The 14,922-nt window shown below is 42.8% G+C and overlaps 4 protein-coding genes across 6 annotated transcripts; 1 reads left to right on the forward strand and 3 right to left on the reverse strand.

Annotated features, from left to right (window-relative positions):
* Positions 1–113: 113 nt before the first annotated feature.
* Positions 114–5,634, reverse strand: LOC127590382 (uncharacterized). Of its 2 annotated transcripts, XM_052049899.1 has the most exons (10): positions 5,514–5,634; positions 5,085–5,202; positions 4,012–4,106; positions 3,592–3,735; positions 3,393–3,521; positions 2,873–2,962; positions 2,693–2,788; positions 2,301–2,340; positions 2,117–2,171; positions 114–1,530 (listed from the first exon to the last, which is right to left on the reverse strand). In XM_052049899.1, the coding sequence occupies exons 3-10, from the start codon at positions 4,051–4,053 to the stop codon at positions 762–764; spliced, it is 1,365 nt and encodes a 454-aa protein (XP_051905859.1). In that variant the 5' UTR covers positions 4,054–4,106; positions 5,085–5,202; positions 5,514–5,634; the 3' UTR covers positions 114–761. The 2 variants fall into 2 exon arrangements, with proteins under 2 accessions (XP_051905859.1, XP_051905860.1); XM_052049900.1 differs by lacking the exon at positions 5,085–5,202.
* A 66-nt stretch (positions 5,635–5,700) lies between these two features.
* On the forward strand, positions 5,701–8,522 carry napsa (napsin A aspartic peptidase). Its single transcript, XM_052049903.1, has 9 exons — positions 5,701–5,917; positions 6,115–6,268; positions 6,673–6,796; positions 6,940–7,058; positions 7,179–7,378; positions 7,447–7,569; positions 7,681–7,825; positions 7,905–8,003; positions 8,068–8,522. Exons 1-9 carry the CDS (start codon positions 5,850–5,852, stop codon positions 8,227–8,229), a joined length of 1,194 nt encoding a protein of 397 aa, XP_051905863.1. The 5' UTR covers positions 5,701–5,849; the 3' UTR covers positions 8,230–8,522.
* Positions 8,507–12,519, reverse strand: mief1 (mitochondrial elongation factor 1). Its single transcript, XM_052049898.1, has 4 exons — positions 12,373–12,519; positions 12,096–12,276; positions 11,559–11,830; positions 8,507–11,118 (listed from the first exon to the last, which is right to left on the reverse strand). Exons 1-4 carry the CDS (start codon positions 12,517–12,519, stop codon positions 10,279–10,281), a joined length of 1,440 nt encoding a protein of 479 aa, XP_051905858.1. The 3' UTR covers positions 8,507–10,278.
* Positions 12,520–13,014: 495 nt separating this feature from the next.
* LOC127590386 (MIEF1 upstream open reading frame protein-like) lies at positions 13,015–14,792 on the reverse strand. Of its 2 annotated transcripts, none has more exons than XM_052049904.1 (2): positions 14,563–14,792; positions 13,015–13,265 (listed from the first exon to the last, which is right to left on the reverse strand). In XM_052049904.1, exon 2 carries the CDS (start codon positions 13,225–13,227, stop codon positions 13,015–13,017), a length of 213 nt encoding a protein of 70 aa, XP_051905864.1. In that variant the 5' UTR covers positions 13,228–13,265; positions 14,563–14,792. The 2 variants fall into 2 exon arrangements, with proteins under 2 accessions (XP_051905864.1, XP_051905865.1); XM_052049905.1 differs by lacking the exon at positions 14,563–14,792 and adding an exon at positions 14,441–14,555.
* Positions 14,793–14,922: the final 130 nt, after the last annotated feature.

The following is a 14,922-nucleotide window of genomic DNA, read 5'->3' on the forward strand; positions in this document are numbered from 1 at the left end:
TTTTCCGCCTTCCAGTATCCTTCCGCATTATGCGTGTTAGCGATCACTCCGCCAACGACTATAGTTCGGTTTTCCGGTTACAAACGTAATATAAATAAAAAGATAACCACCACTTTTTTCTCTCATGAATATTTATTCAAAACTTATTGATGAGCGATAACGAAATACCTGAACATGCAATAGCCATTGCAGTTAAAAATACAGTACAATACATTACAATACAGCTGTATTTCACAACAACCGCAGCTGAAACAAAGCGCTTTACAGAACAGTTAACATCAAATAACAAGATAATTGAACACATAAGATATGGTCAGTCATGCTATCGTAACAACAATAATAATAATAATAACTAAATGATGTGATGTGAAAAACAATTGTAAATAGCACTGCGATTTATCCATTTTGTATTTATATTGCACTTAATTGAATGGTGTTTGTTTTTTCTTCTTTCTTCTTTCTACCCACATTCTTGCTGCTGGAGGCTGTAAATTTCCCCAATAAATCTTATCTATTTATACATACGTCTTGTTGTATGCAGCAAAGATAAATACGGATTTTAATATTAATGTAGTGTGTGCGTGCGTGTGTGTGTGTGTTTGTGTTTATATAATTGGATTGATTTGGTCTACATTATTGAAATAATTTCAATTGACAACATTCTAGAACTGATGAAACATTTCCACAGTTTACGAGCACACTCAGACACAAAAAAAAATCAAACGAGGGAAATTCTACAAAGGTCAGCATTCAAAGCATGGTCATAGTGTATTTTTTTGGTTGTTGAACATATGTCTCATCAATTTCCACACAAAATTCAGATAGTCAAGCTCCTTCTCAAGATTTCGAGCTAGCAGTTGAATTCTTTCTGAGAGTCTGCCCTTCGCGGACTTCTTTAGCCTTTTCTGACCATTCTTTTCCTTAAAATATCGATCCACTTCTGCAGCAAAGACATGGAGCAGCCTGTCAGAAGACATTCCACGTGTGTACAAAGCATTTCTATCATTCTTGATGTTATTTAGTAAAGACTGCATTTCATCAGCAATTGTCAATGCGTCAGGTGGAACCCCAGCCTGCTGTAACCGCACAAGATCGTGCCTTTGAACCTCCGTTAGCTCACAGAGGACAAAATCCAGACACTGTTCTATATCAGCAACATGTAACTTGTAATCATAGACAAGTTTCTTAATCATGCTCCCGTCTCCAATCTTCTTGTTGGGCTTAGAAGCATGAACACCCATTCCTCCTGCAACTCCCACCATACCAACACCGACAGCAGTAACGACCAGCGATGCGCCCATGGTTGCGGGTGCCAAGGCTATACCAACCATTGCGGCCACTCCTCCCACTGCACCAGTGGTGCCTCCAGCAATGCCCATAGTTTTGGTCGTCTTCGTCTCTTTGTCCAGAAGGTCAGAGATAGAATTAAAGTCTAAAATATAGCCTTGCAGACGTTGACTGCGCTGTGTCATGAGAAGGTGGAAAAGACAAAGAGCCTGTTTTGTGTTCAAAGCTCTTTGATTGAAGACCCTGTAAAGTGGGGGAAAAATAGGCTGGAAACATGTCCTTTTTGTCTCTTCTCTCACATAATACGCTCTCACAGATGTGCTCAAACATTTGTCATCACATACAGTTACAGTCACATACACAACAAGCAAGGTAGCCTGCTGGCTAGCTGATAGCTCCAACTAACCTAACCTAACCTAACCTAACCTAACCCTAACCCGTGGACCCCATTTGGCCCACTCCGTTCTTTAATCCAGCCCAGTGAGCATTTACGTTTTTAAGAGTCTTCTAATATTTATGTATTTATTACAAAGAGTGAAATAGCAATGTATCTAAACGTTTTATTCATCTTTGGGTAAAATTTAAGCTATTGGTAAATATAAACTACAGTACTTCCCTTTATGCATATAATTGTTATCATACGAAAATAATAAGACTGAATAATTATTTCATCATATTTTAATTAAAAAAATATTCTTCATATTACCTCATCTAAAAATGACCACAACGATCTGCTTTGAAAATCAAATGTGGCGTTCCAGCACAAATATTTTTTCACCCCTGTGAAGTATTGTTTTCGTGGGCTGATCAGATAAATTCCCGTGGTTACCTTATTTCCTCCTCTTTACTGAGTTCATGCAACGATGGAGTCAAGCGCGACGCTTCTGTCGAAAATATAGCACATTCTGAGATTAAATCCAGTGTGCGGATATGTTTTAGCTGAAAATGTCACAAGGAAGTTTGGGCTTTACTCCAAGTATCTACAGTATAGGAATTAGAATAAATAGACATACTTGAAACTGTTCGCATCCATTCAAGCAGCTCCTGGATATCCTGTGAAAGATAAAAGCACAGAAAGAAATGTACATCTGGTGTTTTTAGAGCGTATCATTGACTGTAGATGATTTCACAGTTTTCTTATTTTAAAATAATTGGTCGGCAACTCATCTATAACGAAAACAAATTATCAACGTTATTTATGCCTTATCGAAATAGGTGACAGAATTTTTGTGTGTGTGTGCTGACAGGAGCACTAACATAAATTCAACAGATACTCTTCGCTATCTTAGATAGCTTGACGTCACATTTGCTGTGTTTACACATCCAAGAATATGGATTTTGAAGTTGACGTTAAATAGCAAGCGTATGTTGTTGTATTGAGAGGTGACTTTTGATGGAAACTTACCTGTTTTTGTGCATTGGAATATTGAGAAGAATTGAACTTGAAGTCTCTTTGGCTCTGCATTCCAATTTGAGGTCTTGATGTCTCTTGTGCCTGAAACTGTTTCATAGATCATATAGAATCAGCGGTGTGTGTGTGTGTGTGTGTGTGTGTGTGTGTGTGGTCCCTCACTGTCTTTCTTACTGTGACATCATTTCCTGGCAGAATTTCCAGATATAGAGCCTCCTCTATTTCCATATATAGCGGCTCATCTGCACATGGGAGGGATATGATCTGTTGAAGACCAAAGAAAATGATGTGTACTATATCGCAACCATGTCTTACAATTATGACATTATTACTATACTGCTAAAAATCATGTTTTAAATTATACTAATGGTATAAGAGGTCATTTAGTGGAATAAGTTGTATTTAAAGTACATAGCAATACCTTGGGAGTCCACAAAATAATATGCAATATATAATTGTTCGTCTTTTTTTCCTTTTTACTTTGAAAGCGAATTTCAAGTCTCGTGAGAGGATCACATCAGACCGATCCTGCATAACTATAAGAAACAACTCATAATCTGTCCTGAATGTAGAAACCTGTTGAGCGGTTTCAGCTCGCTGAAATTCAACAATACAGATTTCTCACTACAGAGCATATCTGGAGGTGTAAACTGAACAATAGTTGTGACGCAGGTAGTAGACGGTTTTCACTCACATTATCTTGTCTGGGTAGGGAGCCTTGGCCCCGCTCAGATTTCTGCTGAACCGAAATTTGCCTGTTGTTGGGTAGAGGCGGTCGAGGTGGAGGAGGACGAGGCGGTTCTCTTTCATACATGGCTGCAGGCTAGAAGAAATAGCAAAGCGTTTTAAGTTCATGTGTCGATGAAAAATTACGGCAAAAATGTATTCTATACCTTTGTAGGTGCCTCGGTAATTGAAGCTCGGTTACATTCATTGACTACCATTTTGGGATGAATGGCATCCACATAAATGCCCATTGGTGGCTCTGGAAGTGGAGGACGAACAGGACGAAACCTCCTACAGTCAGCGTAGTTGTTCTTTGGGTAAAACAAACAAAACAAAAGCAAGTAGACAATAATACATATTGCACAATAACATCGAGAGCTTAAAAATTAATTTTTCAGTGCTGGTTCTGGGAGAAGGCACAGGCCACAATTTCAACTCAGACAGGACATCCTGGTTACGAAGCAAACCATTCTTTGAATTAGCTGAAGCTACCGGTACTCACAAATCAACAAATACTTTCATAAAAGCATCCAGCACCACTACTGTAGATTATTGTATTTATTTTATGTATAGTATAAGTTCACTACCACAGATACTGCAGCATGTGGAATGGTGGAGGACCTCATCATTCTTGGTGAGAGCTCCAACAGGGCGTGTTACAGCATGCAGTCTCTATCTTGGGCTGCAAAGGTTAGCAAATGACAAAACAACATTAAAGCGGAATAATCATTGTTACTTTCCATTGCTATCCATTTATATTTGTCATTATTACCATTTCAGTTCATTTTTATTTGATTTTATTTGTCATGTGGCAGACCAGTGGGGCACATTGATTTGTTGTGTTTTATTTTGCAACAGTATGAAAGTGTATTAATGTGTTTGTTAGAGTTTTACACTTTCTCTCCTGTGAAGAAATTGCAAGAACCATCGACAGGTGTCATCATTGAAGGAGTTGTCTGTCTAGAAGCAGCGGGCAGGGATGGGCAAGGGCAGAAAAACTGTATTACACTGTAAAGTGGCATGTTATACAATCTAAGATCTTATTTTCCAAGTACATTTGTATGTAGGTCGTAAGAATATTGTCATTTGTCACCAACTGTTGCATGACGGAAGCATTTTGATGGGAGGTCAACAGCATTCCGAAACAAGGAATTTCATTTTTGCAGCGCTACAGATATGTAGTCTTCACATGTCACACCCACGTGCTCTACTTCCCCTTTTGTCACTACTATCACACATCTTTTTTTTCATTTAGTTGACATTTATACACAGCAAAGAATTCTAAAGGGGTACAGGTTGTTTCCTTCTGACCAACTTTTGGAATTTGTGTAAAACTAACACTTGATTGTATTTTTGAGGATCTTGCCGTTTTGCCGATTTAAGGTAATACAATGTGTACACGTGTTCTGAAATGCTGTATAAAGTTGAATTGAGTGTATACATATAAAATACTGAGATTGTGTTTTTCTAAAGCGTTCTTGTACAATAATTAGTCCCCTCCCCCCCAGCATTTTGCATTTTTTCTTTATTTCTGTTTAGGTGTAATCAGGCTTTCATTCGCAAAAAAGACATTACATTTTAAATAGATTGATTCTTAATTAATCTATGTCCCCCAAATCATGCATTTTCCTATGCTATAAAATTGCAAGTTTATGCTTACCGCCACTTCTTTAGTCCATGATGCTGTCACATGGTGTCATTTTTTAAGGATTCAGTATCAGTGGCAATCCAATTTGTCTCTGTGTTTGCCTTTCCAACACTGACTTCAGTCATGAAGTCTACATAATTGGTATCTCAGCGTCACAGGTGGGTGGAGTCAAGCCAAAATTGTCTTTTACTCACACACACGCGCACACAATGTATACATCTACGATTGACCCGTGCCTATTTATTGTGACATTGTTGTTTGGTGGTGTGACATGTGCTCCCTTATTGACACTTCTGCCTCAACAAGTGCGTCTAGGTACGAACAAGTGCCGTGAATACCGTTAATGTGTATCATGGCCAGTGTCGTATTTTCAGGATTAAGTCCAGTCTTGATTGCACAAACAACAAAGCAAACGGGCATTTTAGGCCCATGAACAAATACCATATTTTTGTACTGCATGTCTCCAAGATGTTAAACATCGTGGCGTCGGCTGTGTTTACCGAAAGCAGTTTCGTGCGTGCTTTATCACGCTGAAATCTCGTGACCAGTTCCCGTAGCTTTTAATACTGAATGATTGACATCTACATCGACCAATAGAAACGACGATCATAATTCCTTTCCTCCAATGCGTGCCTCGTGTCGAAGATAACCGAGTGAATGCGGACAATGCCGAGAGGCTTTAAACACAAGCGTCAGTTGGGTAATTTAAAAAAAGGAAGAAACGACAACTAGTTTCCGCAAAACACGAAAAATACACGTTTTTCTACCTGGATAAAAATGACACGCCTGGGGATGTTCTACTTAGTCGGGACGTTGCTTGTGACACAGAGCATCGCAATTATAAGGTATTTGAATACAATTGAATTTAGAAGACGTTTTGCTCTGCGGATGTTGTTATTTAATGCACGTTAACAATTAGAGAGTTACGGTTTCTGTATTTGTCACCATCATGCATTTCAAATGAAAGGGATTTACTGATCTTGTTACGTTTCACCAAATGAACCCGGAAGACAAAAATAAATTATACGATTGTTGTTTTCAGGGTACCCCTTCATAAGACCAGAAGCCTTCGCCGCATCATTAACGATAATGGGATGTCCGTGGATCAAATTCGGGCTTTGGCCAAGTCGAGCGGATCTCCTGATAGCGTTCCCCCGCCTGATGTACCCGTGGAGAAGCTGACTAACTTCATGGATGTGAGTGCCACTCGCCTCCCCCACAAAATATTCTGTCACGTACAAGGTGGGTTTTCAACAACTTGCAAATTTGTGAGTGGAAAATGTTGCCACACCTGCTTCACTTGAAGCCTGGCAGCCAGATGGTATAGTGTGATACTGCCCCTCCCTCTTTGTATCTCGAAACAAAACGTCCCAAAAACTACATTATATAATTTAACTATTGGGAGAATGTGAGGACGGCACCACTTGATTAATGTTCAAAACAAATGTGAAAAAAATGTTGGCTCGATGGGGAGGAGAATGAAGTCGAAAATTTTAAAATTCATTACAAGGACCACTGTCACGCGTGTCAACATTTCAAACATCTGTTCTGAAAGTTGCATGGACTCCAGATTAACATTGTTCTGATGTCGTTTCTCGAGGCCCAATACTTTGGTGTGATCAGTATCGGCTCCCCACCTCAGGACTTCACCGTGTTGTTCGACACCGGATCCTCCAACCTCTGGGTGCCCTCCATTCACTGCTCATTCTTTGACGTCGCCTGCTGTGAGTGCCCTGATCCACTTTGGCTGGCCCAAACACCCAATTTCGATTTTATGCCGTCGATGAGATGCGTCTTTCCATAACCATCGTATCACGATTTACATTCACTGAAACTACTAACACTTTGACCCACTGCCTCTCACCAGGGCTTCATCATCGCTACAACTCAAAGAAGTCGAGTACATACGTTCAGAACGGTACTGCCTTTTCCATCAGATATGGCCGAGGCAGCTTGTCCGGGTTTATCAGTGGAGACACGGTCACTGTGAGTTCTAAACCCTCATGAATCTGTTGTTTGACTACATTCCGCAGTTGTATTGGTCACGCTATTTCCATTATGTCAGACAAAAGGTCTCCTCTTTCCGTGTTCCCCGCTGCTGTACAGATAGCAGGTCTGTCAGTGCCCGGACAGCAGTTTGGTGAAGCGGTGAAGCAGCCTGGCATCACATTTGCCGTGGCCCGCTTTGATGGGGTCCTGGGGATGGCCTATCCCTCCATTTCAGTTGCCAACGTCACCCCGGTGTTTGATTCCGCCATCGCGGCCAAGCTGCTGCCACAAAACGTCTTCTCTTTTTACATTAGCAGGTAGAAGCAGCGCCGATCAAGATAAATGACACTTGTCGAGTTAACGCCGGTCGGTGTTTGCGTCTCAGAGACCCTGCAGCGGCGCTGGGAGGAGAGCTGATGCTGGGTGGGTCCGATCCACAGTACTACACTGGGGACTTGCACTATGTCAACGTCACACGCAAGGCCTACTGGCAGATTGAGATGAATGGGTGAGAACAAACCTCCTGTGGCTTCATTATTGCACGGGAGCGTTTTGTATTGGTCTACAAAGCACGCCACTTTGTGTTTTGCCTTTTGTGTGTTTGCTCTCCCTGCCTCAGAGTTGATGTGGGCACCCAGCTGACTCTTTGCAAAACAGGCTGCCAGGCTATCGTTGACACGGGCACCTCCGTGATGGTTGGTCCCGTGGAGGAAATCCGAGCGCTGCAGAAAGCCATCGGAGCGCTGCCCCTGCTCATGGGAGAGGTGCAGTTCTTCAGAGTCGCATTTCAACGTCAATTTTCTTCTTCTGACACAGAATGTCCCGTTCTTTCTTCTTCCTTAGTACTTAATTGACTGTAAGAAGATCGACACCCTCCCACTCATCTCCTTCAGCATTGGTGGGAAGATGTTTAACCTGACTGGAGAAGATTATGTCATGAAGGTATGATTTGGTTCCTGCTTGAGTTTTGTTCTGTGACCCTTCCAACAATGTTATCTGACCGCAGGAGTCGCAGATGGGGACTTCCATTTGCCTCTCGGGCTTCATGGCCATGGACATTCCGCCCCCTGCTGGGCCACTTTGGATCCTGGGAGATGTTTTCATCAGGAAGTACTATACCGTGTTTGACAGGAGTGCCGATCGCGTGGGCTTTGCACCAGCCAAGTAGTCCCGCTCAAGAATTTTTCACCTATTTTACTGCTATTGATTGCACTTGCATTTCAAAGTTCACAATACGTTTTGTTCCAGTTGCAGCTGTTCAGATTTGTGTCCGTCTATCGCACACTCAAATCAATGAATGTAAATCTTTGATTTTATCAAAGCGCTTAGAGTTGCAAAATTAAGTTGATATGGTTCACGGAGAAGTAAGTTGCCCCAGTGATTTTTTATATCAGTTCAAACTGCCTCTGCATTTCCTTCAAAGAAACACCGCAAGACAACGAATAAAACATTAAAAATCCATTTGTCGCGTTTATTTCTATGTCCGAAGTAATGCACGGCTCAGACACAGTGCCGTACTAAAAATAAAATAAAGCTGGGGGATAAAGCACAGCATGCAAGATGCAGCACATGGCTAGAGGTAGAAACCTACTTTGGGTTTTGATTTCAATGAACATGACATGGCACGGTGACTCACCCTGACATTTTTTTTTCTTCAGAATAGACTCGGTTTACAAAGGAAGACTTAACATGCACAGAAAGACCCCATGAAGATTGTCAGTAACTCCAACACAAAGCACTTAATGACATGAGTACTTGAGTCATTGCCAATAAATTATTTTGGTTACGAATGCACAATACAAAAAATATGTATCTACTTCTCCATCATTTAATACATTTTCAACCGAATATAGTGTAACTGAATGCCTCCATTAAAAAGTGCTCTACACGTCATCGGTCCTGCCTAAGGCGACATGTGACGGCAAAGATCAGCGTCATGCAATTGGGACAAGTTTTGGAGCCAAATCCTTGAACCACGGGCACTTAGTTGTTGTTGCTGTTCCTCAGACCCCTGCGTCCTGCAATAGACTCTTCAAGTGAATTGGGGTTTAACTTTGAACTTGTGTATCACAGAAGAGCAAGTGAGGTGTGTCTAAACACGTTTTGCAGAAAAACTGACGAGAGCTCTCAAAAAAATAAAATAATAACAGACATGCAGTACAACAAAATGAAAAGCAAGCATGTGTGTGGCTTCTTCAGCAAAGAAAAAAGCTGACACCAACACTTCTTTCAAAGACTTGGGAGAAATTGTGAGTGTCCTAACATGAAGAACGTCAGTCCCAAAGTTTGACATTCAAAAAGATATGCACCGAATCAGATGCTGCGGTAGTGGAGAAGAAAGGTCCTCTTCATAAGAATGAAACAAAGAATAGCCCAGTACACGCAGACAGTCACATGGGGATAGTTTCTGCTCGTGACCAAGCATTGGAGTGGCATAAAACGACATGCTTTTGTTGTTTTATTGTGATTTTTATGGCAACGCTGAAAATCTGTCTTTTTGAGGTCTTATCGCTTTCAGATGCACACCTTCATCTGACGTACTCGCTGGTTATCAACACGTGAGAAGTTTCCACATGAATTTGGCATCATGTTATGCATTCGTCTTCAAACATGACAATAATAATAACAATAAGTTATCATAAGTATTTTTGCCAAACTTTTAGTCCACATTTAAATCAAAACTATCTTTTGGCAAATCAATTTATGAGAATTTATTTTATTAGCTTTTGTGTTGACATACAGACAACCAACATTACATTCTATGTTTTGACAACGTGTCACATATCGGTAATCTCCATAACGATGTCTATCATAAAATGCACAAGACTTGTCCGGTGAACTAAAACTGTCCAATCAGTTTAAAAGCGCAAACGAGATCTGATGCAGAGTAATATCTTGTATATTACAATGAAAGGTTTACCTTGGAGACGATGCATGAAACGTACACCAACTTCATTTAGACAACGGCGGCAGAACGCCACACCGTCGCGGTTGGCCTTGACATGGGCACCTGTGAGTAAAAGTATATTTGGATGAACGCAAGAGGAGTCGGTCGGACCCATCTTGAGACAAAAGCAATTTCATTGGGCAATTTTCTCAGACGTCAGAATCAGGTGTTGTATTTCTCCTGAAAAATGAGGCCTGGGGAGGGGGGGGGGGGGCAACAATGCCTGACGCAAATTAATGCCTGGGCGGGTGCCGCATATGTCCGGATGTTTTAGGAGAGATGCGGAAGCTGCGTCTCTCCAGTCACCAGAAGTGATTCGGGTTCCGAAAGCGCGCAGTAGAGCGTGTAGCCCAGCTCATCCACTTCCTGCTCAGTCAGTTCACAGAATAAGTTCACTCTTGGGCTGAGGGCGCAGGGCAGTCGCCCCGCCTCCAGGTAACCCACAAGAGCCTTTACCAGCTGTAGGAAGTTGTCGGCCAGTGCCTCGTGGGTCCAGTTGGTTTGCTTTTCGCTTAGCAGCAAGATGGCGTTGGTGAGCTGGCTGGCATTCAGCCGGTTGAGAGCGGGATTGAGCTTGCACGCGGCCTTGGCCACTTTGAGGCAGGCGCATCGGTAGCCTCCATCTTCTTGATCCAAGGCTCGGAGCCGCGCCGTTTCTGCCACTCTGAAACTCTGCCGCCACAGGTTTTCGTGGCGCTCTGCGGCAAGCCGATGCGGTTTGGCTATAAGAGAAGTCCCGTCCTCCATTACCAGTAATGGCAAAAAGTCCACGGAAAGCTTTCGGTCCGTCTCGTACTGCACCTCCAAGGTCAGTGTTTCGGACGGGACCACAGGACGAATCACGTAGTCCAGGACGCTGCCGATAGCGGGCCAGTTGATCGTACCCACCAGCTTGTCAAACACCTCAAGGACTGATTTTGGGGAGAGGTAACCTCCCACCATGCAGCGGTCCCAGTAGCTGCTGTTCCGTGGGAAATATTCTAAATTCTCCCTGCGCACCAACCAGAAACCTGGAACGTTCATGATCGTGTCCTCTCCTGGTATAGATGACCACAGGTTTTTCTCCAGAATTAGAGGCACCATCAGTTGCGCGTGGTCTGCCGTCACCACCTTGGTGATGGATGAGTTGCGTTTGAATCACAGTCCGGCTCTGACTCATTACAGTGAAACTCCTCTACAACGAAACCTACATGGGCAAAAATACCCCCTAGTGTGAAAAAATGTTCGTGCATAAAAGCCATTCCCACTTTTCTGCTCCCCCTACCACGAAAAGTCCCCCTGTTCCGTTATACAAAATCTTCTTTGCTTTTGCCTCACAACGAGATTCACTACAATAAAAACAAGCCTTCCACAAAAGTCAAATTCAACCGCAGCATGTCACAGCCACCTCTGCTGCTTCGTTCGGAAACGGTGTGTGTGTGTGTGTTTACATCTGAGATAGAATTTGCTACAGTGAAAAGCCCCCTGTTGTGAAAATTCTCTTGCTGCAAACATGATATCATTGTAGAGGAGTTTCACTGTAGAAAAAAAAGAGATGTGCTACGTCTCACCTGCAAGTCATCATAAAGGCTGCCGCTCAAGTACATCTCTCGGAGCGGCATGTCGGGAAGTTTGGCGTGGAGGAACACTCGAAGCTCGGCGCAGATGTCCAACGCCGCCTTCCGGGCCACAGCCTGCTCCTCAGCGGGAATGTCCACGTCGTGCTGGTAGAAATCCCACAGACGCTCTTGCAGGGAGAGGCGCATCCGAGCGCGGAGCAGGTCGGACTGAGTCGGGCCGCTCCCTTTCACAGCGGCTCGACCCACAGCCCTCCGCAGATAGTCTGGGGAGCAATGGAGACTGTTCTACAAATCGCATGGGTCGCTGTATGCTTCAATGCAACATATCTGAAATAAAACGATCTCATCAGACAAATTCTAATCTAACTCTTCTATCTGGCTGACTGTAGCATAAGCACCCACTGTGAATAAATGGCACGAATCCTCCAAATTGGATGTCTGTTACCATACAGAAATAGAAGCAACAAAAGGGTTGAATCGATTGGAGCCATTGATTTCATGCAAAGTCGACACATTTGTCGCACACACCTGGCTCAAAGGAATTTGAAGCGGTGGGCAGGGACTGCAGCGACCTGCTCATGGTGGCCTTCATGTCGTGGTTCAGAACCCGCGGCGACGAACCCACCCAGGCTGGCTCCTCCCAGCTTTGTTTTCCTTTCTGCTCCATCTTGGTGGGACTGGTTGGAGCGCTGATGGCACGGTCATACATCTGCGTGACAACGCAGTGAGATTTTTTTTTACACTTTGGACCAATATGGCAGTAGGGGAGTGGGGGGGGGGGCTATAAAAGACATCTCGCATATACTCTTTTGACAGCAAGCGTTGCGATGCCCAGCATGGCTGCTCCGCCAACTCCCAAAACAAGCTTTGCGTTGGAAAGCATGAAGTCGATGGCTGCGCCGATGCCATTGTCATCTTTCTTCCCTTTACGGTCTCCACTCACTCCGGCCATCCTGCAGCTGAAATCAGGAATACACTTTTTTTTTAAAAACAAATTCATTTGATGCTGTACAAATAAGTACACACCAATGAACTCCTTCTAAGGTACATTTCAGATTAAAAGGAATATTCCACAAAGATTTAACTGCATCTTAACGTGTTGAAAACATTTAGATGAAACAAATGAATCTGCAGTGTCTTTTTTTTCCCCAGCGGTTTGACTCTGGTAACACCACAGAGACTGAATTGTCGAAAATACATTTCTCATCTGCATCTTCTTCCAGATCTTCAGCAAAATGTATTTAAACGGGTACTTTTAGTCAGAGATTTCACCGGAGCTTCTACCCTTGATGCACTCAATCTCGGTTTTGTATAAATGTTCTAAAATTTTGGCTGTGAACTGGCTCCACAATAAAACAGATTTTAATTTTATAGATACATACGGTATTCGAAAACCCACCTGGGAGAGATACTTTCAGATGACCAATTCCTCGCCTTCAAATTCCCCCTACATAAGCCCACCCAATCGGCTACTGAGGAAGAACTGGCCCCTCTTCAGAGCCTCTTCCTTGTCTTCAGGTGCCGTCAGGGTTTGGCAGCGCCGAAACTCACGAGCCAAAGCGCGGCGATAGTAGTTGCGGTCGGTATACCGAAGGTGACGCCCTGCACGGAGCAGCGCCCGGTACAGCTGCAGCACAGCACTACTAGACCAGCCGCCCATGAGGGACCACACTTAAAGAGGGGGGGAGACCCTGGCACCTGTGCAAATGGGGGAAAAGAGGAGCATAATAAAATTATAAAATAACAGATACATAGAATTTTCTTCCAGGAAATTCTCTATTAATATAAGAGGGAAAGCATAAAGGTTTTACAGGGGGGGGGTTGTTTTTGTTTTACAAAATGATTGTGTTTTGACCCTTTTTCACAGCAGTGAATAACCATCCACACATTTTCTCTACAGGTACGTCAACGTATGTCGAGCAGAGGTCACTAAAGTTGTGCCCGTGGGTACCGGGCAGCCCCCACGGACCACATGAGTAGCCCACAGGTCTGATCTAAAAATAGCTCACCAGTGAAGTTGTCATTTGAAATGTTAACATGTGCAGTGTTTTACAGAAATAAAGTGTTGCATAGAGCTACTTAGCTGTTTCGGCCAATGTTGAACAATTGTTGAAAATTATTGTGAGAAATCACGAACATGGTCAGTGTCTTTACATCCATAAATATCATTAACAATATAGAATTCAAGGTCATTTCGGCAGATTTGTTACTTCAGAAGTGTGCATGACACGGGTAGGCCAGAAGTTGCTTTCACAAAAAGGTTGGTGATCCCTGATGGAAAGGAATTGTGTATGAAGGAACAACCAATTACAGTTCAACAACCAATTTTATATCACTAGATTTGGTAATGATCTGGATGCGAGTGCATTACTATTAATATGGCACCAAATGAATGGTTAAACCTGCAGAACCATATTGGCACTCCCTGTCTTTTCTAAAATAAATGCAATCGTGGCCTTGAGACTTTTGCACAATATTATACGTATTAGCAATGTTTTAACCATTGACCGAATTTTCCTCAGAATATCGACAGTACTGTCCTCTACACTCAACATTTTTGTACAGTGTATTCAAAGCAATACTTATCAACATGCGATCGTATTGAAAAGCCAAATGACCCGGAAAATAAGCACACCATTAGATATTAACAAGGTGGCTGACACGCATTGCAAATCCCAAGCCAGGTTTCCTGTACCAAGAGGCTGAAGCTAACGTTAGCAAGCATGGACACCTTGCATCAACGTGACTGCCTAAAAGAGTCCCCATATTTGTCGTGAAACGACGACAACGGTGTCCATGGACATGAAAATCTACTAAGGTTAATTTGACAAAGAAAATGGCTGACAGCAAGGAAAGTCACTCTTCTGACTTGCCTGTTAGCATTTCACACCCACTGACGTTAGCCAAGCGCTGACCTACACATGAAACACGCAAGAGACACGGCGAATGACAGACTGTCAAATATAACACACGTCAAACAACACGAAGTACTTACGTGTGAAAACTAGATCAAAGGATTTTCAGGAAAAAAAATCTTGCCAGTCTGGGGGTCAAGCCACTCAAGTCAAAAGCGGAAACAGATAGCCGACTGACATTCTACTTCCGGGTGACTTATTTCGTCAGCTAAATGGGTTGACATAACTTCATAAATTAATATTTTATTCTAGTAAAGGATAATGACGTTATAGCTTAGGTATACGGAATGTCAAATCCAAACCATGCACCCGTGTGTATGAAATAGAGGATTCCCACCCGCCAATCTTTGCGTAATGGCGTTTACATGTACAGTACTTCCTGTAGTTTTTCCAAGTTACGAGCCATCGCTTGGTCCATTTATTTACGGTACTTAATTAAT

This window comes from Hippocampus zosterae, chromosome 17 (assembly GCF_025434085.1).
Source record: "Hippocampus zosterae strain Florida chromosome 17, ASM2543408v3, whole genome shotgun sequence".
NCBI lineage: Eukaryota > Metazoa > Chordata > Actinopteri > Syngnathiformes > Syngnathidae > Hippocampus > Hippocampus zosterae.